General features: G+C 40.4%; 2 protein-coding genes and 1 long non-coding RNA gene across 25 annotated transcripts in view; 1 reads left to right on the forward strand and 2 right to left on the reverse strand.

Moving 5' to 3' along the window:
* Window positions 1-18,461, reverse strand: part of CCDC171 (coiled-coil domain containing 171) — a 153,208-nt gene extending 134,747 nt beyond the window's left edge. For 5 of the 21 annotated variants that reach the window (XR_014939317.1, XR_001552018.3, XM_015849032.3 and 2 more), the window contains exons 1-6: window positions 18,395-18,461; window positions 17,442-17,613; window positions 12,927-13,065; window positions 11,306-11,480; window positions 6,884-7,065; window positions 1,171-1,317 (exon numbers count right to left, since the gene is read on the reverse strand). Coding sequence is in view for 19 of the 21 variants with exons in the window: in XM_015849032.3 (XP_015704518.2) it covers window positions 1,171-1,317; window positions 6,884-7,065; window positions 11,306-11,480; window positions 12,927-13,065; window positions 17,442-17,500 (702 nt within the window). In the remaining 2 variants the exon portion in view is untranslated. Of the gene's footprint in view, window positions 1-1,170; window positions 1,318-6,883; window positions 7,066-11,305; window positions 11,481-12,926; window positions 13,066-17,441; window positions 17,614-18,355 lie in introns of all 21 variants that reach the window. The other 16 variants (XM_085528652.1, XM_085528646.1, XM_085528650.1 and 13 more) reach the window with 10 other exon arrangements.
* A 5,284-nt stretch (window positions 18,462-23,745) lies between these two features.
* On the reverse strand, window positions 23,746-24,352 carry LOC146753952 (uncharacterized). Its single transcript, XR_014939320.1, has 2 exons — window positions 24,162-24,352; window positions 23,746-24,028 (listed from the first exon to the last, which is right to left on the reverse strand). It is a non-coding gene; the product is annotated as an uncharacterized LOC146753952 (long non-coding RNA).
* Window positions 24,353-24,384: 32 nt separating this feature from the next.
* Window positions 24,385-24,581, forward strand: part of PSIP1 (PC4 and SRSF1 interacting protein 1) — a 35,535-nt gene continuing 35,338 nt past the window's right edge. For 2 of the 3 annotated variants that reach the window (XM_085528656.1, XM_085528659.1), the window contains exon 1: window positions 24,385-24,563. The gene's annotated coding sequence lies outside the window, so the exon portion shown is untranslated. The remainder of the gene's footprint in view (window positions 24,564-24,581) is intronic. The other variant, XM_085528657.1, reaches the window with a different exon arrangement.

The raw sequence follows: 24,581 nt of genomic DNA on the forward strand, positions 1-24,581 counted from the left end.
TTCAGCTCATGATTTCTATGTCAGTGCCATATGTCCTGAAGTCACACACACAAAAACAAAAAAAAAGTCTTCATGAAATCTCTTTGAAGCAAAAAGTCTTTGTTTTAAAAGGGCTATTCAAATTTCATAGCACTTTCCACCTGAACACAATTCTGTCTAGGCTAATATGTACACCTTGCTATAGCCAGAAATAGATTTCTTATAGATCTTTGAGGGTACAAATGTCTACTTTGTTCATGAATAAACACCTCTTTTAGTTGACAAGCTTTGATGTTCTCTGCAGTAATTTTCATTTGTACTTCACCTTTACTGCAGTGTTCTAACTTTCTAGCAACCAATTCTTTAAATGTGTTCTTTGCTTTCAAGGAGAAAAACAAGAAAAAACAAACGCAGCTTAAAAACTCTACATCACATTATCCTTAAGGACTCCTGACGTTCCACAAGTGCCAATGTTCTAAACTTAGTCATAGAAAACATCTAAAACTATCACTGGTAGGAAACTTATACCAGGATCATTTGGTTACTAATCATCTGGTTACTATGCTTTTTAGCAGTAACAAATGTTTTGTCAAGAATCTCTTGTTTCAGATCACACATTCAGACAGCAGTTATCACAAAACTTAGATGAACAAAATAGCGAAACTTTGCAAATAGCATTGTAGCGAAATAAATACATTTAGAAGGCACTAGTTTGAAAAGCTTGAGCCTTCTCAGTAACAGGTATCACTCTACATACAAACTAAAACTGCCTTTAGCATTTAGACATAGATGGGAGTGCTGTAAAACACCACTGTGATATGTTGTTCTCTCTACCTAGTACACCATCTGGCACCTTTCTCAGCTAAAAAAAAAAACAACAACAAAAAAAAAAACCCTAAGAAAAAAAGAACAGAGGATTAATTAGAGAGAATGTAAATAAAAGATTCCTGTTCTTAGCCTTATCTTCATGCTCATTCAACCTTTTTTCCACCTGCTGTTCAAACACCAGTCTCAAGTGAGACACACATAGTAAGTGGCAATGGTCTATTCACTCTGCTCTGCAAAAACGGATGTTCAACATTTAGTCAATCCAGTAAACAGAAATCACCAGAAAACTGAGAGGTTTAATCCACCAAAATAAAAGAGCTTCACTGTTTCTTGAGAGTAATAGCAGTAACCAAAAAGCATTACTTCAAGTTCTTTTTTAAGTCGTTCCTCTTGTTCAGCACTGTATTCAAGCTTATGAACTTGACGAGTAAGCAGTTCACAACAGTCACAATGTTCCAGCTCCATATCTTTCATTTTCTTACTTAAGTTTTGCAGTGCACTATTCTGCTTCTAGATTTAAAAAAAAAAAAAAAAAAAAAAAAAAAAAAAAAAAAGATAGAAAAGAGAGAATGAAATAATACTTTTACTAAAGTATAATAATAACAATGAGCTTAGAAAATAAACACTTTGGGGGCAGAGACCGAATTAGAACCATTTATTAAAATCCAACCTATAAACAGAACTACTTGCCCTAGAACATGTAAGTTCTTCATTTGCCACCAGGAAAAACACATTAGTTCAAATAATCAGCATATATGTGACATTCTACAATCATACTAAAAAAAAAAAAAAAAAAAAAAAAAAAATCTAATCTTAGGAAAGTATTTATCTAGAAATTGAATTACTTTAAACAGTTACATATGAGATCTACAAAGTAGCTCTCAAAAAAGATGCTATTCCCTATTTAAATTTCTGCATTCAAAAGATGAGAGAAGGTACAGAGTGGGATAATTAACAGCACTACTGCACTCTACAACTCCATGGAGTCACTACTACCAAATCCACTTCTATACCACAGCTGTCTGGGAGAAAAGTAGCCAAATAATGAACTCCTAGTAGTCTAACACATACTTAAACTGGAGATCACAAAAGTCTCAGAATTAATAGCTTTAGTCTAGTGGACAGGAATAAGCTTTCTCATAACCAGGATCAGGAACAAGCTATAAATCCAGTGATTTAGCTGGAGAACCTTTGGAGACCTAATTTGTTAAAATGGCTTTCTGTGCAAAACACAGAAAGATTACATTAAGTCCTCTTGCTCATTTAATCCTATTCAGTATCATGACAAGAGACACTGTGTGAAAATAAACCAGAGCTATTCAGTTGTTCTGCAAACTCTGCCATTATTTCTATATTACATATTCTTGTTCTGAGAAATTACTAATCATAAAGCATATCCCTAGCATGGAGAAAGAGAAGGACAAAATGAATTATTCATACAGAATGATTTTTTTTTAAGAATGAAGTCTGACAGAACCACATTTACACACAAAGATCAAATAAATACAAGTTGTTTCCAAAGTCTAGTAAAGGATTTAAGATGTTCCTCTGTACTGAAGGTAGAAAGTTTTGACCATTCAAACATGACAATAAGGAAATCATGACCACTCTATGACGCAAAGTATTACAAACTGCTAATTAAAAAGTGCATTTATTTTTCCTCTCCGTTCACATGCATGTACTATCATTTGACTTATTTTGCATCCTCCCAGAAGATAACAAGGAACATCTATATGTAACATGAATTAAGAATGGAAACCTAGAGTAAATTCAATATTGCAAAAACACCAGCCCTAGAAACAAATTAAACCAATCCTGTATCTCTTTGGGTACACATTCCTGATATTAACAAAAAAATAAGCCAGGAAAAAACATGATTTAAATAAGTAATGTATCATTTAGATATAGTGGAAAAATACCATGTCAAGATTTTAAAATATTTTATACTGGAAATATAGTTGACATTAATCAGTCCACAACTAACAGGAATAGGTCAAGCTATCTATGCAAGTCAATATGAGTTGTAGGATGTCATAACCTTAAAAAAAAGTTTCAGAGATTTTTTGACTTCTAAATATGAAACTGTACCACATTAGTCCAATAGTTACCTGCCCTTAGAACGTACAAGGAGAAATATTTGACTATGTAAAAATATCCACATATGCTCACATAGCATGTACACACTATAGGCACACAAATAAACATCACTGACTAATTTTTAATGCATGTATAAACAACATGATTGCACAAGAAATTTAGGAAAAACGCTCTGGAGTGCTTCTGGGAAATAATATTATCTTCTGGCTAACCACAAGGTGATGCTATTGCACTTATTATTGAACTCCAAAGCTTTCTTACATTATGAAGCAGATGAGCTGTAAAGTATAATCAGTGGAGCACAAAGAGCCTGTAACAAATCAGACAGGATCACTTTCACTCCAGTCAGCATAACCTCTGTGAATTTCAGCAAAGCTTCTGACGTTGCATCTCACAGTATCCTTCAGGACAAAATGTCTAGCTTACAGCTAAACATAAATATTATCCACAGCTGAACACTGACATGTCATGCTCACAGGGTCATAGCAAGTGGGTGGTGACCGTCAAGCTGGTGGCCAGTAACTATTGGGGTTCTGCTGGGCTCCATTTTGGGGGTCAGTTCTCTAAAATCTCTTCTTAAATGACTTGGATGCTAGAGCTGAGGATATATTATGCTAAGTAAGCTAGTTGATGACTAGATTAGGAGGCTATGTTGATTCACTAGAGGGTAGAAAGGCCTTGCAGAGAAACCTTGACAACTTCAAAGGCTGTCAATCACCGATCAGATGGAGTCCAACAAGAGTAAGTGCCGGATTCTGCATCTGGGATGGAACAACCCCAAATTTATGTACAGTCTAGGTGACAGGAGTCTGGAGAGCAGCCCCATGGAAAGGGATCTGGGAGCTCTGGTTGACAAGTTAAAGATGAGTTAACAGTGATACCTGGCATGCATACTTAGAATTTCTTTAATTTGTACCAAGTAAGATCAAAAATAAACAAATTCACACATTGCTCTGTGATAATACTCCACAAACAGGTTTCTCAAGTGTTGAGATAGCAATACAGAGTGTTATGGTTTTAAAATTTTTGTAGCTGATATTACACATCATAACATCATGTAGTGCACTGGGAGTTAAAGAGTTAATGCTCCAGTTCCATGGATTGCCGAGAGCTCTGAGTACCTGGTTCTTAGAGGAGAACAACAACTACATGTCCCAGAAGACCTTCACTGTTCCATTACTGTTTTCTATTTAGAAGAAAAACAGCTCACTTCACAAGACTGCCCCTTCTTTTAGTGCTTGTCTCTGCAGTGTGCTCCCTAGCCATCTTGCCTTCAGTGTTACAGTAAGACCTTCCATCTTTGGACACTCTCTCAATTTATTTGATTTACACAATTCCAAGTATATTGTAATATACTGTGTTATCACGCATTCCACTACTCTATTTAGTAAATTAGTTTTCCCCCTTAGCTCATTGCTGCTGTTTTGTCTTCAGGCCCATCTCCAAACCTTTTTCTTAGCCCCTGTTCCCCTGTCTCAGGATGGTGGGTCTGTGGGTCCCTCTGCCCCATTAGTCACAGAACCAGCCCAAAACCAGGCCAAACTTTTGACACAGTGCAACTCCTTCAGCAAGCACGGGGACAAATATACAGCCTCACCACTGACTTCTAAATTGGGTCTATTTGCACCTTTCTTATTACATCCTGCTTTCAAATAATCGAAATGAAAGTTCACAGTACTCATGGAATAGGTATAATTCAGCAATTTTCTCCGCTCTTATTCTTTTTAATAGACACTCCTGTGGGTACAGTATATAATATGATAAACAGTATCAGAATGTACTATAAGAGATAACTTTGCTGTCAGAACATAGTTTCCAAGCTGCCAGGTGAGGGTTGTTTAGTGTCACCTGGGAGGACTGTTCCGCAGTGCCTCAGGCCTGGAGCTAAGTGTGTGGGAAGACAACACAGCTAATTTTCCACAGCCTGACCAGCACCCAGTCCAACTTAGTCAAGTTTCACATATTTTAAAGGAAATTACAAATAATAAAATGGAAGAATATTTTTTTAAAAAACCCTCAGGTTGAATAACAGAAAATGAATCTCTAGCAACTTGTTATACGCATCGGTCACTCTTATGAGTAAATGGCTATCTAGTCTACTAGAGCCTTTGCCTGACCCTTCTTTTAAAGCATGAATATTACAACATCCTGAACTCTAGAAGACAAACCCAGAGAGACCATCAAGCTCCTGGCTCCATCCAGGATCATCCAAAATTCCAACTCCTATTTTTAAGAGCACTGTCCAAACACTTCTTATATTTCAGTAGGCTTAGTGCCAAGACCACTGCCCTGGGAACCTGTTTCAGTGCCGAATTACTGTCTTGGTGAAGAACCTTTTCTTAAACTCCAACCTGACCCTCCTTCAAGGCAGCTCCACACCGTTCATTCAGGTCCTGTTGCTGTCACGAGACCAACACCTGCCCCTCCACTCTGTGTGAAATGAGGGCCTACAGCTTTGAGGTCTCCCCTCAGTCTCCTCTTTTCTAGGCTGAAACAAACCAAAGGACATGGGTAACTCCTCATACATCTACGCTGAGGGACCTGGGCATCCTGGTGGACAACAGATTGGCCATGAACCAGCAGTGTGCCCTCGTGGCCAAAAAGGCCAATGTCATACTGGGATGCATTAAAAAGAGCATTGCCAACAGGTTGTGGGAGGTGATCCTCCCCCTCTACTCTGCCCTGGTAAGGCCTCATCTGGAATACTGTGTCCACTTCTGGGCTCCCCAGTACAAAAAAAGACAGGGATCTCTTGGAAAGAGTCCAGCAGAGGGCCACAAAAATGGTGAAGGGCCTGGAGCATCTCCCCTATGAAGAAAGGCTAAGTGAACTGGGTCTGTTGAGCTTTGAGAAAAGAATACTGAGAGGGGATTTGATCCAGGTCTGTAAATATCTGAGGTGTGAGGGGCAAAATGGCGAGGCCAGACTCAACCCTTTTCAGCAGTGCGTGCAAACAGGACAAGGGGAAACGGCCAGAAACTGGAGCAGAGGAAGTTCCGCATGAATGTGCACAAGAACTTCTTTACAGTGAGGGTGACGGAGCACCGGAACAGGATGCCCACTGCTTTGGCAGTGGGGTTGGACTCGATGATCTCTGGAGGTCTCTTCCCACCCCTACAATTCTGCGATTCTTTGATACCCTCTATACCCTTCACTGTCTTCAAAGCACTCTCTTAGATGCTCTCTAATAGCATTTAAAATACCTGTTCCCTTTTCCTCAACTGGTGTTACTATACTGCTGAGGCATATGGTGATTCAATTTTCCATTAAAGAGGTTAAAATGATTAAATTGTAATTATGTAACTGCCAGTATCCCAGAGGTACATGTTAATGGTTGAGCATGTTAACATCTCCACAGCTTAATATTACTACATTTCTTTGAAATATAATTACTTTGAATTGCTTGATTATGAAAAGAGTATAAAAAGTATTAAAATCATAAACATATTTTGCATCTAAGAGGTTTATGCATGCCACTGCAGCCCAACTGAGAAAGCAACTTTCCAGAAATACATAGAAACTCATTACCTGAAGAATAAAAATCCACAGTATAAGACATGACATATCACCTCTAAACACTAAATGATTTTTTTTTTCCTATCTGAATTTCCAGCAGGATAAGTTCTTTCTACCAATGTTAAGGTCACAGAAATTTTAAAACCTCACTGACATTTATCACAGTCTTCTTATGTTGCTCGGCGTGAATAATACACAACACGCATTTGGAAATCCCACTATCACAGTCTGGGTTCCATGAGTATGTTATCTCCATACGTTACAAGTGATTTTTGTGCTTAGAGGCAAAAGACAGACTAAGGGAAGTAAAAGGAAAACTGAGTTAGAAGCTAGGTCTTAGGCTTCCCTGGTTCTTTTCTCTATCAGAAAAAATCCCAATCTACTATCGAACCTTTTTCACCAAAAAAGGTTCTAAGCATTATATCTCACACAATTCATCTTCAAAACTATTAATAGATCATACCTGCAAAACACTTTCTAGTTCACCTCTTTCCTTCAGAAGCAATTCATATTCATCCTTGTGTGTTCTGAGAATATCATCCTTTTCACTTGCAAGTTTTTGTTGTTGTTCTTTCCACTTCTGTTGAGCAATATGAAATGTTTTCTCAGACTCCACCAGTCTCTGCTGAAGCTGCTCATTGAGCACTGTTGTTTACAGAAAAAGAGAAAGAAAGAAGACAATACTACTGCTAAGCATGTTCAGGAAAAAAAAAAAAAACAACTGTGTTGGTTCTTCTACAAATTGTAATATTCTCTAGAAAATTACAACGAATTTTTCTAGCACAGGAGGGCATCACATCCTCTATAAAAAGGAGAAAAATTGAGTGGCACCTTCCTCATATGGACAGAAGAATGCTCTTAGAGATTTTTATGACTTGAAACTCTTCTCCACTTTTCTACATTTCTAACTGATTTGTGTCTCTACTATTTAACTCTGAGTTCAGTTAAACACAGTTAAAGACTACAAAGACATGCGCTCACCTAATGGAAGGGCCCTCTACTCCACCCTGGTGAAGCCACACTTAGAATACTGTGTCATCAAAAAAAAAAAACAAAACAGAAGTTTCCTAGAAGGAGTCCAGTAGAGGGCCAAAAAGATGAAGAAAGGCCTGGTGAAAAGGCCCATATGAGAAAAGACTAAGTAACCCAGGTCTGCACAGCCAGGGGAAAAGAAGACTTAGAGGGGATCTGATAAACATTTATACATAACTAAAGGGAAGCAAGACATAAATGGATAAGGCCAAGCTCTTTGCAGCGGTATGTAGTGACAGGACAAGAAGCAATGGCCTAAAACTTGAACATAGGAAGTTCCATACAAACATGCAGAAGAACTTCCTTATAATAAGGGTGACTGAGCAACGGAATAGGTTGCAAAAAGAAATCGTGGAGTCTCATTGTATGTAGATATCCAAGACCTGTCTGGACACCCACCTGTATGACTTACTGTAGGTTACTTTCTTTAGCAGGGGAATTGAATTAGATGATTTCATGAGGTCTCTTCTAACCACTGCATTACTGATTCTGTGACTACAGAAAAACTGTTCAATGAAGCCACTGACACACTGGAGGGAAGGGATGTCATCCAGAGAGGGCAGTTTTGAGTGGTGGGACTCTATGAGCCCCATGAACTCCAAGAAGATTAAGTACAAGGTCCTGCATCTGGATCATAGCAATCCCAAGTACAAACAGGCGGAGCGATGGCGATGAGCAGATATTAAGCAGCCCAGCAAAGAAAGACTTGGGGCTAGTGGCAGACAAAAGAAATGAACATGAATCAACAATGCACAGCAGCAGCCCAGAAACCCAGACATATTCTGGGCTGCATCAAAAGAAGCATAGCTAGCAGATCAAGAGAAGATTTTCCCTTTCCACCCCACTTTCATGGAACCCTGCTTGCAGTACTGTGTTCAGCTCTAAGGGGCCCCTAACATAAGAATGAAATAGACCTGTTGGAAGAGGTCCAGAAGAGAGTCCCAGTGATAATCAAAGAGATGGAGCACCTCCTCTCCTGAAAAGAGAATGAGTTGGTCTTGTTCAGCACAGAGAAGAGAAGGCTTTGAGGAGACCTTGCTACAGCCATCCAGTATTGTCATGGTTTTACAATTTTTGGTTATCGGTATTCCACGTCATAACATCATGTAGTGCACTGGGAGTTAAAGAGTTAATGCTCCAGTTCTGGGTACCTATCCCAGAAGAGAAGAACTATATTCCCCAGTCCCATACCTGGATTCTGCATTCAGAGAAGTGATAAAATCCCTGAAAGTCACAGGAGCTGGCTCTTCTCCCTTCTGCTCACCCCAACTGCACGTCTTGCCTCAGCATTAGTTTAAGGTCTTCAGTTTTCAGACACTCTCTGTCATTTAATTTATTAGTTTCAATTCTGATTATACTGTATTAAGTGTGTTATCTTGTATTCTGATATCTTATTTAGTAAATTAGTTTGTTTCTCCTCAGGTCATTGCTGCTGTTTTGTTTTAGGCACATCTCTCCATCTTTTTCCCGTACCCCTTTCCGAGGCACAGATCTGTGGGTCCCTCTGCTCTACCAGTCACAGAACTAGGCCAACCAGCACATAAATTGTTGACAAGTATCTAAAGGGGACCTACAGGAAAGGTGGGGAACTCTTCATCAGAAAGTGTAGTGACAAGACAAGGGAATGTGCTACAAATTAGAAGAGGATGGATTTAAGATTAGACATCAGGAAGAAATTCTTCACTATTTGAGTGGTGAGGCACTGGAATATGTTGCTTAGAGAAGCTGTGCATGCCTCATTCTCTATGGTGCTTAAGGACAGGCAGGATGAAGCTTTGGGCATCCTGGCCTCCAAAGGAAGTCCCAGCCCTCTGCAGGGCAGCTGGATCTAGGTGATTTTTAAGGTCCCTACCTTCAAGCCATTCTGTGAATCTACAACCCAAGGCAAGATAGACCAGTGAGAAAATGCTTACCCTTTACTAGGAATCTTAGAGTTGCTCAAGTTCAGCCAAGTCAAAGGAAATCTCATAAAGAACAGAAATTTAAAAAAAAAAATAAATATATTGACAAAGGCTATAGGACAGAAGGGCTCATTTGCCTCCAAGCCAGATACAGTCACATGTGAACACTGAAGAACTAAAGAAGGCTTCAAATGGCAAAGAAAACAAACAGAAAATTACAAACAGCAAATCAACTGAGAAGCAGCTTCATAACTACCTTCCTACTTTGGCAGCAATTGCAGAGGGGAAAAAAAAAACTGGGGAATTTCAAACAATTCAAACAGTCTGCTAGCGCACTTTCTTTCACCATTAGAAAACTACTAATACACTGATACATGGAAAAACAGAATCTGCAAAATCTTTTATCCCTGTTTTTTCCCTTCATTCCCCTTATCATAAAACAAACTTAGTCTGTTGGTGAGGAGGGATCAGGGTGAGTGCACTGTGATTCCTCCAGTGGCAGAAGCCCCTATGGAGTCCTACTTCCCAGACCCTGCCAAGAGATCAGTACTTTGGACCCAGCCTTACACCATCCCTGCTTCTCTTCTTCTATTCCATCCAGGTCCCTCTCCCATCTTTCTCCTCCTGCTCTGGTGCTTTTTGTTTGTTTGTTTGCTTCCTTGCAATTTACCACCCTTTCTGATCTATGTTTCTAAAGGTGCCACAGGCTCACTGGTGGGCACACTGTCACAGTGGGTGGGTGGGCTCACATGCTGTGGGCCAACTACAACAGATGTCTTCCTGCAATGTTCAGCCGTGGCCTACCACCCACTGCCAGCTACACAACAGAGCTGCCAACAAACACATCTCTTTCTAGATCACAGGATATTACAAAATCAGGATATTACAAAATGAGATTTTAAGTATGTTTAAGTAGTGAAGAAACACCTACTACTCACGCCTAAATCAGAACAGACGCAAGACTGGCATTTAAACTAGCAAAATGAGCATCTAAAGATAATCTCCTTTAAGTAAGAAAACAACAGTTCAGGCTTGAAATTCCCAAAGAATGTTTTGCTATGTCTTTTATTCACCAAAAGTTCGGTTTTCTAAAGACCTGGCACTTTTAAGCATTTCCAAGTTTCTAAGACTCCTACAGAGACTTGGAAGACAAGCTCTATGTGAGCAGCACTCCAAACTCTTCACTGAATAAAACAATCAAAGGTTCAAACTGAAATACACCTCCTCTACTACATTAAAAGGTACTATATTTACTTAGGTAACTGGAAATTGACCTCTAAGTGAGGTAAGAATGAGAACTTTAACATACACTGTTGAGAACAATCAGGGAAATATGAGTTTTTAGATATAAAACTAGAAGGAAAAAAATGTCTAGATAAAAATCTGCCACTTACTACTGTAGTATTTCCACAGAATAACTTTGCAACACACATGTTCCATTTCCTATAGAAAAGGTGAAGCAAGGAAGATGAATGGTAACTAGAAAAGAATGATGAAAACATGACATTTTTGAAGAGATGAAATACAAAAGAAATGCTCAAAAAGTTGTTGGAAATAGTACAAGCAAATGAACAGGAATAGATTTTGTTTTTTCAAAGGGAAGGAAGAACCTGCTCAACACTACTATCCAGAGTGGGTTAAAAGTGGATTAACCATGATTAAATTCTGTACAAGGACAGCTGTTAAAGAGGGAACAACAGAATGCACGAAGGGAAAGGAAAAAAATAAATAAATAAATAAAATGATAGGCTTAAGAGTTAAATTTTAATTCATGCACAAGCCAGCAAGCATAAGAGTTTACAAAAACAGATGGCTTAGAGATGGAAGGAAGAAATATACAAAAAAAAATACAGAAATAAGAGGGAAACTTAATTAGCCTACTGGAACTCAGTTCTCTTCTTAACCTGAAACAGACTTTACCATTCTTCACAATTCGCTCTTTTGAAACTTACCTTGCAGCTCCGCAAGTTTGTTTCTTGCATCACTTAACTTTTCTTCTGCAGTACATATTCTCAAACGGGCATCTTTTTTGGCAACTGCCAATGCATACTCCAGACTTTGTCGAATTGCCTCTCCTTTCTCAAATTCAGACCGCAGTTTGACAATCTGGATTTCATAGTCACGCAGCTACAAAATACATTTGTTTCAGAAAATTGGAAAGAACACTCTCTTGGAGAAGTAGCACATTACAGGACTACATCTAAGGAATATTTTAGAAAGCTTGAACTGCATTTGCAGCTACCTACTCATTGTATTTGAACTTAAAGTCTACTCTTGCAAAAGACAAAATTTGTGTAAATGAGAACTGATTATTCCTGTTGTTTTATAGCGCCAAACTATTCATATTCTGTTTACCAAAACTATTCTACCATAAGAAAATAACAGCTGTAATATTATCATCTTTCTGCACCTTAAAAGCAAAAACTGCAGCAACCAGAACATTCTGTTCAACTGGCAAATTTATATTAATTTTCTCCAAATTTAACACTTGAAAGACCATCTAGTATCTACCATAAGTATCAAAGATCTAATAACTAACAGGCATGCATACAACCAAAGTTTAGTCCAATATAATTACTCAGTAGTCAAGCAGAATGCAGCTATGTTTAATAAATTAAGAATGAAAAATCCTTTAAAAAGTAATTTCTTCTAGACTGAGGCATGCAATCCAGTCATCGTTACTAAAACCTGTGTCTGGAAAATAAAATACAAGTTATTCCATGAACATGGAGAGTAAATGTAGATTTCTTCAGAACTATAGAGTTTAACAATACAGGTTTTAGCTAACTTGAACACTTCTGTTGTCTGTAAACATCTTGCACAAAACAGCATCCCAGATAGTTCATCTGCTTGAAAAGTAATCCATCTTTGTGGTTGTAGAACATTATACAGCACATGAATTTGGTTGCACACACTAAGTTTACTCTCAATGTAAAAGCTTACTCTTAAAATCTAGATAACTCCTGGGACCCATTTTTACAGAACAAACCCACTGCCAATGGGACAGAGAGAGAAGAATGCAGCACAAGACCAACCTTCTGCAGGAGAGATAGTCATCTCCTAATTTGCATGCAGACTCCAATAATGAATGGATGTAAAAAGCAAGTTCAATCTAATGACTAGATTTATCACCAAAGATGAATGAGTAACTGCACCAGCCACCCCTAACGAACTCCTAAGTGTAGAATTGCTATCCAGAGAGGTAATTCCTCTACAGAAGCAGTCTAAAGCACCTGTCATAGTGGCTTTAGCAAGAGTGGTAAGCATTCCAATAGCAAAAAGTCCACATTAGTGGTACAGCTGTACTCAGTGCCCATCTTCACTTAGGTATATGAGTCCAAAAAAACGGATACTCAAATTAAGATATATTAACTAATTCTTAATACTTCAATACTAATTTGTCACAACATCATGAGGAAAAATCTTTAAGTTATCTTGCTGCTTTTCTTTTTTGGCTAATGACAACATTTTTTGACAGACCGTGTAAGAAGATAATGATTTGAATCTTAATGATAATGAACACTTACACTACATATAGGAGTAAAATAAAAGAGAACAAATAAACCAACTTACTTCTTGATTGTGTTTAATGATTATGTCTACTTTTTCTTCTTTAGCTTGACAGAGTTTCCTTTTCAGATCTTCAGCAACGTCCAACTCTGATGCAGTGCTATTTTGTAGGGACTGGGACCCACTCTTCTTACTACATAAGCTGCAAAGTATGAATATTTCCTAAATTCATGAATAGTACTTATAAATTTTAACACACTCTTCTTTAAATGACTAGATTCTGAGGAAAAAAAAAAAAAGCAAAACATTCACTTCTGTAAAATGATGCCATGTATTTGCTATCCAACTACTGCTCTCTGAAAAAAAGCATTAGATGTAACTGCTCAGGCAAGACATGGGGTATAGCTGTAGGCTTTCAGAAGAGATACACTGGTAGGATTTCCTAAAACTGATGTTAAAATAATCATTACTTTATTATTTTTCATTTTCTTATTTCAGTTCAATAAACTTTCAGGACAACTTCAATAATGGCAGCTATTGCTAGTAAGTGAATGGTTAGACTGGATGATCTTTTAGGTCTTTTCCAACCTTGGTGATTCTGTGATTCTGTAATACATCATTACATCACTCTTTTGTCTCCTGCAGTAAGGTTCTTTAAAAAACAAACAAACAAACAAAAACATTAATTACTATCTCATGACCATCTCTGTCATAGGACAAATGCAGACCTTTGGAACCAAAATAATCTTCAAATGTTTTTCAAATACATATATGTTTACTTTACATATATAAGCAATTGATTACAAACAACATAAATTAAAAGTCCACTCCTTTAAAATGCCCAGCACATTCATTTAGAATCTCATCTAAAAATGAGGCTACAACAAATAGGATAAGTCCTTATGAACAAATAACATTAAAATAATAAAAACAAGCACATACATGAAGACTGGAAATTTAGTATAGAAATGAATATTTAATTAGCTTGCTTGACAATCTCAGATGCAATTACTGTAAATTCAAGCCGGTCATATTTTACATTATTTCAAGTTTTAAAAGTCATTTTTTCCCTGCACATATACAAAAAGATTGACAACAATAACTAACTGCTCTACATGAAAGTACAAGTCAAGATCACTAAGAAACATACAGTCCAAAGAAACATGACTGAGTTAAGATATCAAATGACAAAATAGTCATTGTTTCAAACAGACTTAAAACAGTAGAATCTTTTATGTTTGTCTAAATATTAATTATGGAAGTAACAGAATTTATTACTATTTAATTATTTTTTGGTTAGGGCTTGAGGACTTTTTCTGTTTTTATTTTTAACTAAGAGTCTAAGTTTTTACACAGAGGCACCCACTAGACTATTTTCAATTAGTAAGAACCCTATGTGTTAATACATACAGCTAAATTTTTTTTCAAAGGACAAGAATGCTATGAAAGCCAGGGAATGTAACATAACTTTTTAACTATTACCTTTAAAGACATCACTAAAAAGAGGATGAAATTTTACTTTTTAGCAGTCCAAAGATATTTTATCATACAATTAAAAAGCCTATTTCCACTTTGTGTATCAATACAAACTATATAAAATACATAAATACTTAAGTATGTTAAGTCTATTTCCACTTTAAAACAACACAATGTTAATGTTAATGTCAACAGTTCACAAGGCTGGTTTAGCCTGGTTCTGTGAGTAGCGGGGGGGATGACCCACAGACCCACACCCTGGGAAAGGGAGAAAGGTAGAGAGATGAGCCTAACAAAAACAACAACAAAACAAAAACAAAACAAAAAAAGGCAACAACCTAACAATCTGAGGAGAAAGAAGCTAATTTACTAGATACTAGAATGCAAGATAACACACTATAATACAACATGATATAATTAGAATTGAAGCTAATAAATTAAATAAAATGAGAGGCAGTGTCCAAAAACCAAAGGCCTTATTCTAATGTTAGGGCAGGCAAAGACAGCTGGGAGCAGAGATGATTTGGGGAGGGCAAGTGATCTACAAACAGTTTTTATCTTCCCTCTGAGTGGAAACAGTAACAAAACAGTGAACAGTCCTCTGGGGTATGTAGCTGTTCTTCTCTTTTGGGACATCTAGCCCAACCTGGAGCATTAACTCCAGGAGTTATGATGTGGAATACTGATAACCAAACATCAAAACCTATGAACTCAAAATAACTGTGAACACCAATAATGGTTCCACATGCTACCATTTCTTTAACATCTTTTGTAAGTTTAATAAATGTAGGAGATCAGGACCATTAAAATCTGTACGTACCGAAAGAAAATGCCAAGCATGTTACTAGCTTTCAGGTACCACAGTAGAAACAATGATTGCTATATTTTAAACAACTCTTAGTTATGCCAGCCAGATGGGGTGGTAAATCAAGCAGGAAACAAAAGAGATCTCAACGTTGTGTGTTTCCAGATGCTGTGTAGGAGCTTGTTTGTGGATATCATATAAATATCCAGAGTCTTCTCCTTTGCAACCCCTTCCCCAAAGCCATAAAGAAGATAGAACAAAGAATGGTAGGTAATCTTATTCAGAGATAAAACAAGGACCAGTCTCAACAAAATACAGCTATAAGAAGGCTATAAGAAGGCCAGCTGTCAAAGTTAGCAAAGCATTGGTGAGAGAGGGGGAAAAAAAATCCATGATCTACAATGCCTCTTTGTCCAATCTCCCCAGCCTTCAAAATAACAACAGCTATGGGAATGGTTAACAATTTCCTTAAGTTTCATGGCTGGGGAGGGCAGGAGCCATGGTGTACACAGATATTATTTTGCTTCTTAAAACCTGCTAATTATGTATTAATTAACCAGCGGAGTAAATAAAAAAGCACAATGAAGAAAACCGTGAAATAAAAATATGGCTCTGTGTGATTAATATTATACATATAAGAATTAGTAGAAAAAGAACAAATGTCACACAATAACATAAGAAATAGAATATCAGGGACATTCCAGAAATTCTAAGTTGGCCGAGAAACATTAATATGAAACGGTGACTACTGAAAAAGAAGCAGTGTACCCCTTTTTTAAGCAGTACTTTATGCATAGCTTCCAAAGCTCACAGTGCCATTACTGAAAAATTAATAATATAAAGCTGAAAACACCGTGTTTGTTCTCAGTATAAAATCAAACTGAATCAGCTGCTTTTAAAAAATTGTTAAAATTAATAATTTCATTATTCTATCTGTCTGCTCAAATATTTGCAATTACAATAGAGGCTGGCCTTCAGAAATCTCATTTCCGTGATATTTTATTCTGTTTCCACAGTATCACCAGCATATGCGGTATTTTACAGACATTTTGTGACATCTGTTAGCAAAGGGCCACACAGATAATTAGGGGCCTGTAAAATCCCCTGTACAAGAAAAGGAAGAGAGACCCGAGACTGTTCAGCCTGGAAAAGAGAAGGCTGAAAAGTGATCTCAGCTCTGTGTGGGGAAGTCAAGTCAATGGGGGTGGACTGGAGGAAGAACTTTTTTACTGTGAAAGTGACAAAGGACTGATAGCTGCCCAGAGCAGCTGTGGAGTCTCCCTCTCTGGAGACACTCTAGTCTTGTCTGGACACTTTCCCATGTGACCTGCTGTAGGGAACCTGCTTTTAGCAGAGGTGGGGTTGGACACAGATCTCAAGAGAACCCTTCCAACCTCTATGTGAGATTCTTCCTTCCATATTCACATGAAGTGCAAAAGTGTTACAATATAAAGCTGAGGGAAGCTTAAATTAAAGACAAAAATCACACAAAATCCCTGGGAAGTGTTACAGTACATAAGATTTGCAATCTAACAAGAATTCAGAGAAGGCTTTTTATTTCTATTGTCTTATGTTAATAGTTAATTAATAACTGCTTTTGAACAAAAACCCATGTATTTTATCAACTGCAACTTTTATCAAAAATACTGCCTTTACAAGAATTCTGAAGTTTCTTAGCAACAGAAGTAAAACAACTTTAGAGTTCTACACTGTAAAGTTCCCCTCTAACTCCAAAGCTTTAAGCTCTCACACACTCACCAAGCCAGACAGTTATAGTGGACAAAGAACATGACAGAAAAAGGCTATCTTTTCTTTTGCATCTAGCAGAAAGTATACAGATATTTTAACAGGGAGAATTTGTCTCACGTTTTAGCTATCAATCAATCCTCAAATTTTCCCTACCCAAGGGAGTAGTCTACAGCCTGATTGCCTAACTCAAGTTTATATCCAAGCATTTGTGTTCCTCCTGACTATACGTGAGTAAGACTTAAACCTGACCTCTACAACCTCAGCTAATACAGAATCATCGTGGCATTTCACGTCAGCATCCCTAACAGGAGACAGGAACTCCCTTTCTACACATCTTCTGCAATCACATAAGAATTTTTGTACATCAGATGGTCACTACACATCTCTTTAGACAAATAAACCTCTTCATGTGATGACTACAATGACATGATACAGATTTAACGCATCATACCAGCTTCTTCATTCTGACTTACACAGCCTCAGGGATCTACAAGTTAACCACAGAAAGCTGAACCACAGTACTAGCCTAAGACAGAAGTAAAACTCACCGTTTTGTTTCACGGTTAACATGGCTGACTGGAGAAGACAAATTCATTATTTCAATCATGTAAATTTTTAAGCCTATGAGATCTGTGGAACAAACATCATCTTCAACAGCAAACGTTCTAAGTTGAGAAGCTTCAAAGTTCACTCTTTTCCATAAAATAAGGACATTAAAACCTGTAACACAGAGACATAATTTAGTTCACTTGGTGACATAATTTGTCAAAACAAATGCTTTAATGAACAGCAGCACTACTGCAGCACCACCTGAACGATTACCATCAGTTGTAATTTGACAGCTGTTTGCCGAATAAAACATCTGCACTGTTAGTCCTCTGAGCCTGAACGGATTAGATTAAAATATATATATATATATATATATATATATATACACACATATATATATATGTTGTAGAAGATCTGTCAGTTTTCAGAGGAGATGCTAACATCTGCATACATATTTACTTCAGGTTGAGCAGCAAACTCGTAATGTATGAGTTTTTCCATAAGGCGATCAAACAGGACGAACACACCACACTCAGCACTCAGGTAAACAACGCAAGGAACTCTGATGTTCGGCTCCACAGCACAAGGGCGGCTCGGTGCCGCACCGCTCCGGACGCTGCCTGTACTGTCCTAGTGCTTAAGGCACTCCCCTGTGGCTGCCCACGCCGAGCAGCACGCAGCGTTTCCCTGCTGACACACACAGCATGGCCGACAGACCGTCACCAAGACAAGAAATGCCACCAAGACAAGAAATGCCACAAGCGACAGATCGGCCGAACGTGACGGCCACGCGAGGAGCCCCGGGAGCGTGTCCGCCGCCCGCTTCTCCCTCCTGCCTCCGGGCCGGCCGCCGCCAAGCTGAACGCCAGCCCGGAGCAGCGCCGCACCGCCGAGAAGCCCTGCTTGGCCGTACCCGATCCGGCCCGTCCTATCTCACCCGGTACCCTCGCACCTCTCACTCCAGGCCGCTCAGCCGTTAGATCCCGTCAAGAGCAGAACGCAGAGCGCAGCCCCACCCCGTCCCGCCCCGCAGAGCGCCGGGCTGCTCCAATTGCCGCTTCCTGCTGCAGCTCCGCCCGCCGGCGGAACGAAGCGCTGGGAGCGCAGCGCCCGGGCAACGCCGGCGCTAGGCGGGAGGGAGCCGCGCATGCGCGCTGCCGTGAGCTGTTCCCGCCGCGAGTTCGCGCCGCTGCCGCCCTGAGGTGAGGCGGGCGCTGGGTGCGGGGTGTTCGTAGCGCCTGCTTCGGATGTGAGGTGGCAAAGCAGTGCGTATCTACAGCGCCTCGCTAACTCCTTGCCATCGAAGTCTTCATGTAGACCCGCTTACAAGTTTACACTGGTAGCAAGGAGTTGGAAAGGTGAGGAACTTCCTGTGAATGCCTGCTGCTGCCCCTGGTTCTGTCTCTAAAAAAGCCTGGTCCCAACCACCCAAAACCCTTTGGATATTTGTATGTGTTGGTAAGATCTACTCTCAGCCTTCTCCAGAGTCTTAGAATTACATGATCATTAAAGTTGAAGAGAAACTTGAAGGTCACCTAACCCAACCATCAACCCACAGCCACCACTAACCCATATTACTGGGTGCTGATACAGGTTGCAGCTTGATAAGACTCTTAATGGATAACCTTGTAATCTGTTTAGATAATGGGAAGGATCTGCGTATTGGACAGATACAGGAGGTTCCTGAGACTTCATATGTGTTAGGAAGGTTCTCTTAGTCCTTGCATGTAATATGTAATGTAATATGTATGTACCTCCAGGAAGGTACCTAAATGCTTGTAAACTATTGACTTTTTTTAACCTTTCCTTTTTTAACATCTCCTCCCAACCTGGCATCAACTTACTGAAGGTACACTCAATCTCCTTGTCTGCACTGTCAATGGAGATATTAAACAGGACTGGCCCCAGTACTAACCCCTGAGGATCACCGCTAGAGACCAGTTGCCAGCTGGATTTAACTCGGTTCATCACCACTCCCTGGGCCCAGCCATGCAGATAGTTTTTCACCAGTGGAAGGTACACTTGTCCAAGCCATGAGCTGCCAGCTTCTCCGGGAGAGTGCTGTAGGAGACAGTCAGAGGAGGTTGAGCAGACCCGGGTCTCTCAGCATTTCCTCAGAAGGTAAATGATCTGGGACCCTGATCATCTTTGTGGCCCTTTACTGGACTCTTGTCAGTACCCCCCTATCTTGATTGGGAGACAGTACTCCCAGTGTGGCCTCACCAGAGCAGAGTACAGAACAAGTCACTGAAGAGGCTACATAGATCAGTGGATAGGTCATAGAATGGTCTCCCTCAGTCTGCTGGCCTCATTCTTTTAGATGCACTGCAAGATACCGCTGACTGTCTTGGCCACCAGAGCAAACTGATCACTCATGGTTCACCTGTGTCCACCAGGTCAACTAGGTCCTCCACAAAACTCCTTATCATGACATTCTAGAAAACAACCAGATTGGTCAAGTATGACTTCTTCTTGGTGTGTACATGATGACTACTCCTGATGATTCTATTTTCTTCCACTTGCTTGGGGGTGGTATCCAAAATAAATTGTTCCATTGCTTTCCCAGGGATGGAGGTGAGGCTGGCTGGCCTGTAGTTTCCCAGGTCCTTCTTCTTGCTCTTTTAGAAGACTGGAGTGACACCGGCTTTCCTCCAGTCCTCAGGCACCTTTCCTGTTCCCTGTGACCTTTCAGAGATGATAGAGAGTGGGACCACTCCATCACTTCTGCCTGCTCCATCAGTATGCATGAGTGCATCCCATCAGGGCCCATGGATTCATGTGCATCCAGTTTGCCTAGATAATCTCTGATTAGATCTTCCTACACCAATTCTTCCTTTCCTCTCACTCTCTCTCTTATCTCCAGAGTCTGGGATCCCTGAGGGGCAGTCTTAGCAGTAAATACTGAAGAAGAAAAGCATTCAGTGGCTCCACCTTATTGGAATCCTGCATTACCACAGCACTCACCTCATTCAGCAGCTGGCTCACATCTTCCCTACTCTCTATTTTGACATCCCTTACTAGATTTAATTCCACGTGGACTGAAGCCTTCCTTGTTGCATCCCAGGAAGTCCTGACAGCACTCCTGTATTCCTTCCAAGTCAGCAGATTCTCTTTCCACAGTCCATAAACTCCATTCTTCCACAGTTATGGTCTAGAACATGTCCCTGAAGAGACTACATAGTCCAATGGATAGGGCACAGAATGGGCTTATATACACAGCCTCATTAAAACTCTTATGTAAGGGATTACATCATTTTACTGATGTTAATCTTAAGTACCAGTGTAGATATCCACGAAGATGAGCTATACAAGGTGCCAGCCAGCTCTGCAGAGCTGTATGGGTGCCATGTTTCTTCGGTACTGGAAACACAGGATCAGTCCCATCACTTGTACTGTGTGCTCTCTGAGTGCTACAGAGAACTGTGCTGCAATATCTATTCTGAAGATCTGGGTTGTATTTTGTCTGGTAGCCCAGTCTCCAGGTTTAGTGTGACTGTTTAAGGTGGATGCAACAGCTAGAAGAGAGCAGAATCAAGACTTAATCTTTCTTTAACTCACTCTGTTGGATCTAAGTGCTTGAAGTTCTGGAAAAAGGAGGAGAATAAATACATCACTATAGTTGTAAAATTGGGAGGTTGGACACAATGATCTCTAGAGGTCCCTTCCAACCCCTACAATTCTGTGATTCTACAATTCTGTGATAGTTCTGACCTTAGCAGAGCAAGGAGCAACAACTCGCTTCACCTGCAGGCCGAATGACAGCTTGCTATTTTGTAAAGCTGCAAACCCACACCTGCAGGAAATCATTTGGAAACAATGTTTCAAACAGAAGGTTCAAACTAGAAGCTCAAGATGCAACTATTCACAAGAATAGTTTTTCATCTCTGAAGTTCATTCATAGCTTGCTGTAATTTATCTCCTACCAGTGTACCAACCTCTTACGTTAGCAGGCAACAGATCTGGTGGAAGAGCCACAGATTCTATCTTTCAAAATGAAACCATTTGCTTAAAATTGGTGATCCACTTTTCTAAAGTTTAATAGCATCGGTATGGTAGGCTACTATCCTCCAATACAGTATCTTCATTGCAAAATATACATATTTTGTTATTGTAAGTTGTTCTGAACAATTTGTCTGCAGTCTTCTGTTTACTCAACACATTAGTCTGTATTTGAAGTTTAGCTTCAGTCTATGTACTTAACAATGTACTAATGAGCCTGATCATTGGCAAAATATCATGGAAACTTTTTCTTTCACTTTTAACACTGCATCCATTTTCTTTACTTGTTTAAAATGCAGTAGTCTCAGTAGTCTCTTTTGAAGAACACCCTACTAAAAGATGAAGCCAGAATCACAGAATCCTAGGGTTTGAGGGGGACCTCTGGAGATCATCTAGTCCACCCCTGCTAAAGCAGGTTCCCTAGACAGGTTTTGAATATCTCCAGAGGATGAGACTCTGCACAGCTTGTTTCAGTGTTCTGTCACCGTCTGAGTAAAGAAGTTCTTTCCCACGTTCAAGTCATCTTCAGTTGTTTTTTAATTAGGAAAAATCAAAATATTTTCAGCAGCCCATCTGTCATCTGAAATCAAATCACTGAATTAAATACACAGAGGAAGGCTTCTGATTACTTAGAATCGACATATTCAAAAGATCACTTCCAAAGGCTTAGAAAATTGGAATATCTAAAACAGATTCCAAAAGCATTGCCTGAAAACTAAGATATGATCTTGTTTACTCTGATCTGGAAGATGAACATAATTATATGACTAAACAGAGCAACAACTGGGCCAAGGGAATTTCTGCAGATTGTCAGTTCCTGCATAGTAAAATGCTAATATATGCACTTATTTTTTCTCCAGTAGCCAACACTTTATAACTTAGGAAAAAATAATAAACTTTAACTACAGCTGAAATATGAACCAATCGAAGCCCCAAACCAAATAATTCTCTGCCTACCAAGGCAGATGCAATCTTGTGTTTGTTTGTACCTTCAGCTAAACAACACCAGATGTACAGCCTACCTTGTTTGTAAACAGCTGCTGCCTCAAATGATCATCTATTTCTCCAGAAGAGAAGAGTGATATGCAGAAATCAAACCCTATAGCTCAAGAAATACCAAACAGATATGTTTGTCGCAGCAGTGTGTATATGCTGGGTCCAAGATGGGTCACTCCTCCTAACTTGCACACCACAGGGCAAAAGCTCAGTACAGATATAGGCAGAATTAATGCATAATCAATTATTTTCCCAGAATTTGTGTACATATTGATTATATTTCCAAGAACCCTTAGCATATGGTCCCTTCCCCTTGTGCATGTGTCAGGAGTAGCTGGGGGGGTCTCCTCCTAGTGGCTGTGAGATGAAGGCTCATTGTCTTCCTCACGAAGGCTCGTAGCCCTCCTTGCTATAATCTTCTGACCCTCTGGGAGCTGTAGCTCCCAAAACAGTTCTAACTTGCCTTGTGGACATCCTATCACTTACTCAGTAAAGATCCTCAAGTTCAAAACACTTATCATTATGTCCTCCACCACCTCCCCCCCACACACACACTGTGCTAAACCCAGCTTGTTGCCATCCCCATTCTTTTAGCAGCCTCCGCATATTTGCAGAGTAAACCATCTCTACCCTTTGTTTCTGTGAACCCTCTTTTACTCTTCACAGGGAGCTTCCACATTAGGTGTGTTGATTGCCTTCTCTTTTCTGATAAACTCTTGTCCAGCTCTCTGTGGGAACTTTATATTTACGTCAGGGGTACAAGAAAATCAATCAAATTTGACTCCTATAAGACACTGGAAAACTGCAGTTTCTATCTGTTCAGCTGAGTAGGAGTGAAGCTTTGCCGTTAACATTTATAATTGACCTTTCTGAATATAATAGGACAGCCTAGAGCACAGCAGGACTTCCTCAGTAGCAACTGTAGTTGTTGTTTTCTGGGGGGTCTGAATTGAGTTTCAGCAACAAAACTAGAAGCAGGATGACAGCTCTTCTCAGGAGGACTTCCCCTCCTGGACCAGCATGATGGGGCAGAGCCAGCTGCAACCTAGTCTGTACAACTGTGCCTCAGGCCTTATGTTGAGGGTGGCTGCTCCAGCACCAAATGGTCATTGTCTGCCAGTGTCGGAAAACGTAATCATGAAAAGACTGAAAAGTCACGGCATGTGCTACCTGCTCCATGCAGCCCATCAGCACCAACGTGCTGGACTGCGACTTGCTGAATGTGACCACAAGGTAGAGTCAAAACCACGTGTGAGCTGACAGGCCTCATAACTCTGAATAAAGAAGGGCCAGACCCGACTAGACCGATAGTGAGGAAGAAACTGTTTAATAAGCTGACTCGACGGTGGATGAAACGGTGTGAGAAGACTGTGATGCTGGCAGGTAAACGAGCCGGGTGCGGCCGGAGGAGGCTGCGGGTGCGTTGGGGAGATCCAGCAGCCCCGGGCCTGGCAAATAAGGGCTGCGAACCGTCAGGAAGCAGCGTGCTGTAACGGGTTTGCAAGGTGACAAACAAACAGAAAAGGCGTATCTGGGACAACCGCGTTTCCAGACAAGGACGGCGATAAGTAGCTGCTTCTCACTTGTAAATCTGCGAGATATAGCGGTGCTCAGATTTAGCAGAGGGTTGTTAGAGTTAAGGTACTATGGTTAGGCTGCGGTTGGACTTGATGATCTTCAACGTCTTTTCCAACCTGGGTAATTTTATGATTCTATGAAATTACCGGCGGGGTAAAGCCCGTGGTCGAGTCAGTGGACGCCAAGTAAAGGTCCGTGAGTCCGAGCACTGCAGGGCAAGGTGCCGCGGCTGCTGGAGGAGCGCGACCTCATCACCCGCCCCCTCCATCCCTTCCCGCCGCTACAACCGCAGCACCGCGCCGCCGTTCCCTCCTCCCCCGCTCGGCAGAGCCGCGGCGGCCCCGCCTCCAGCGAGCGCAGGAACGAGCCACTCGCAGCTGAGGAAGGGGGGGGCGGTACAGAGCGGGCCCGCTGACTCCCTCCTCTTCCCGGAGTGCGAGGACGGCGATCTCCCACAGCGCCTGCCCCCACCAGCTCTGCGGCGGGCGGACACGAGCTCAGCAGCCGCCCCCTGTCCGCGCCGCGCGGTGCCGCCCCCCGCCGTGCAGGTGGTACCTCCGCGCCGG

Source organism: Coturnix japonica, chromosome Z (assembly GCF_054131305.1).
Source record: "Coturnix japonica strain WE chromosome Z, WE-NBRP24, whole genome shotgun sequence".
NCBI lineage: Eukaryota > Metazoa > Chordata > Aves > Galliformes > Phasianidae > Coturnix > Coturnix japonica.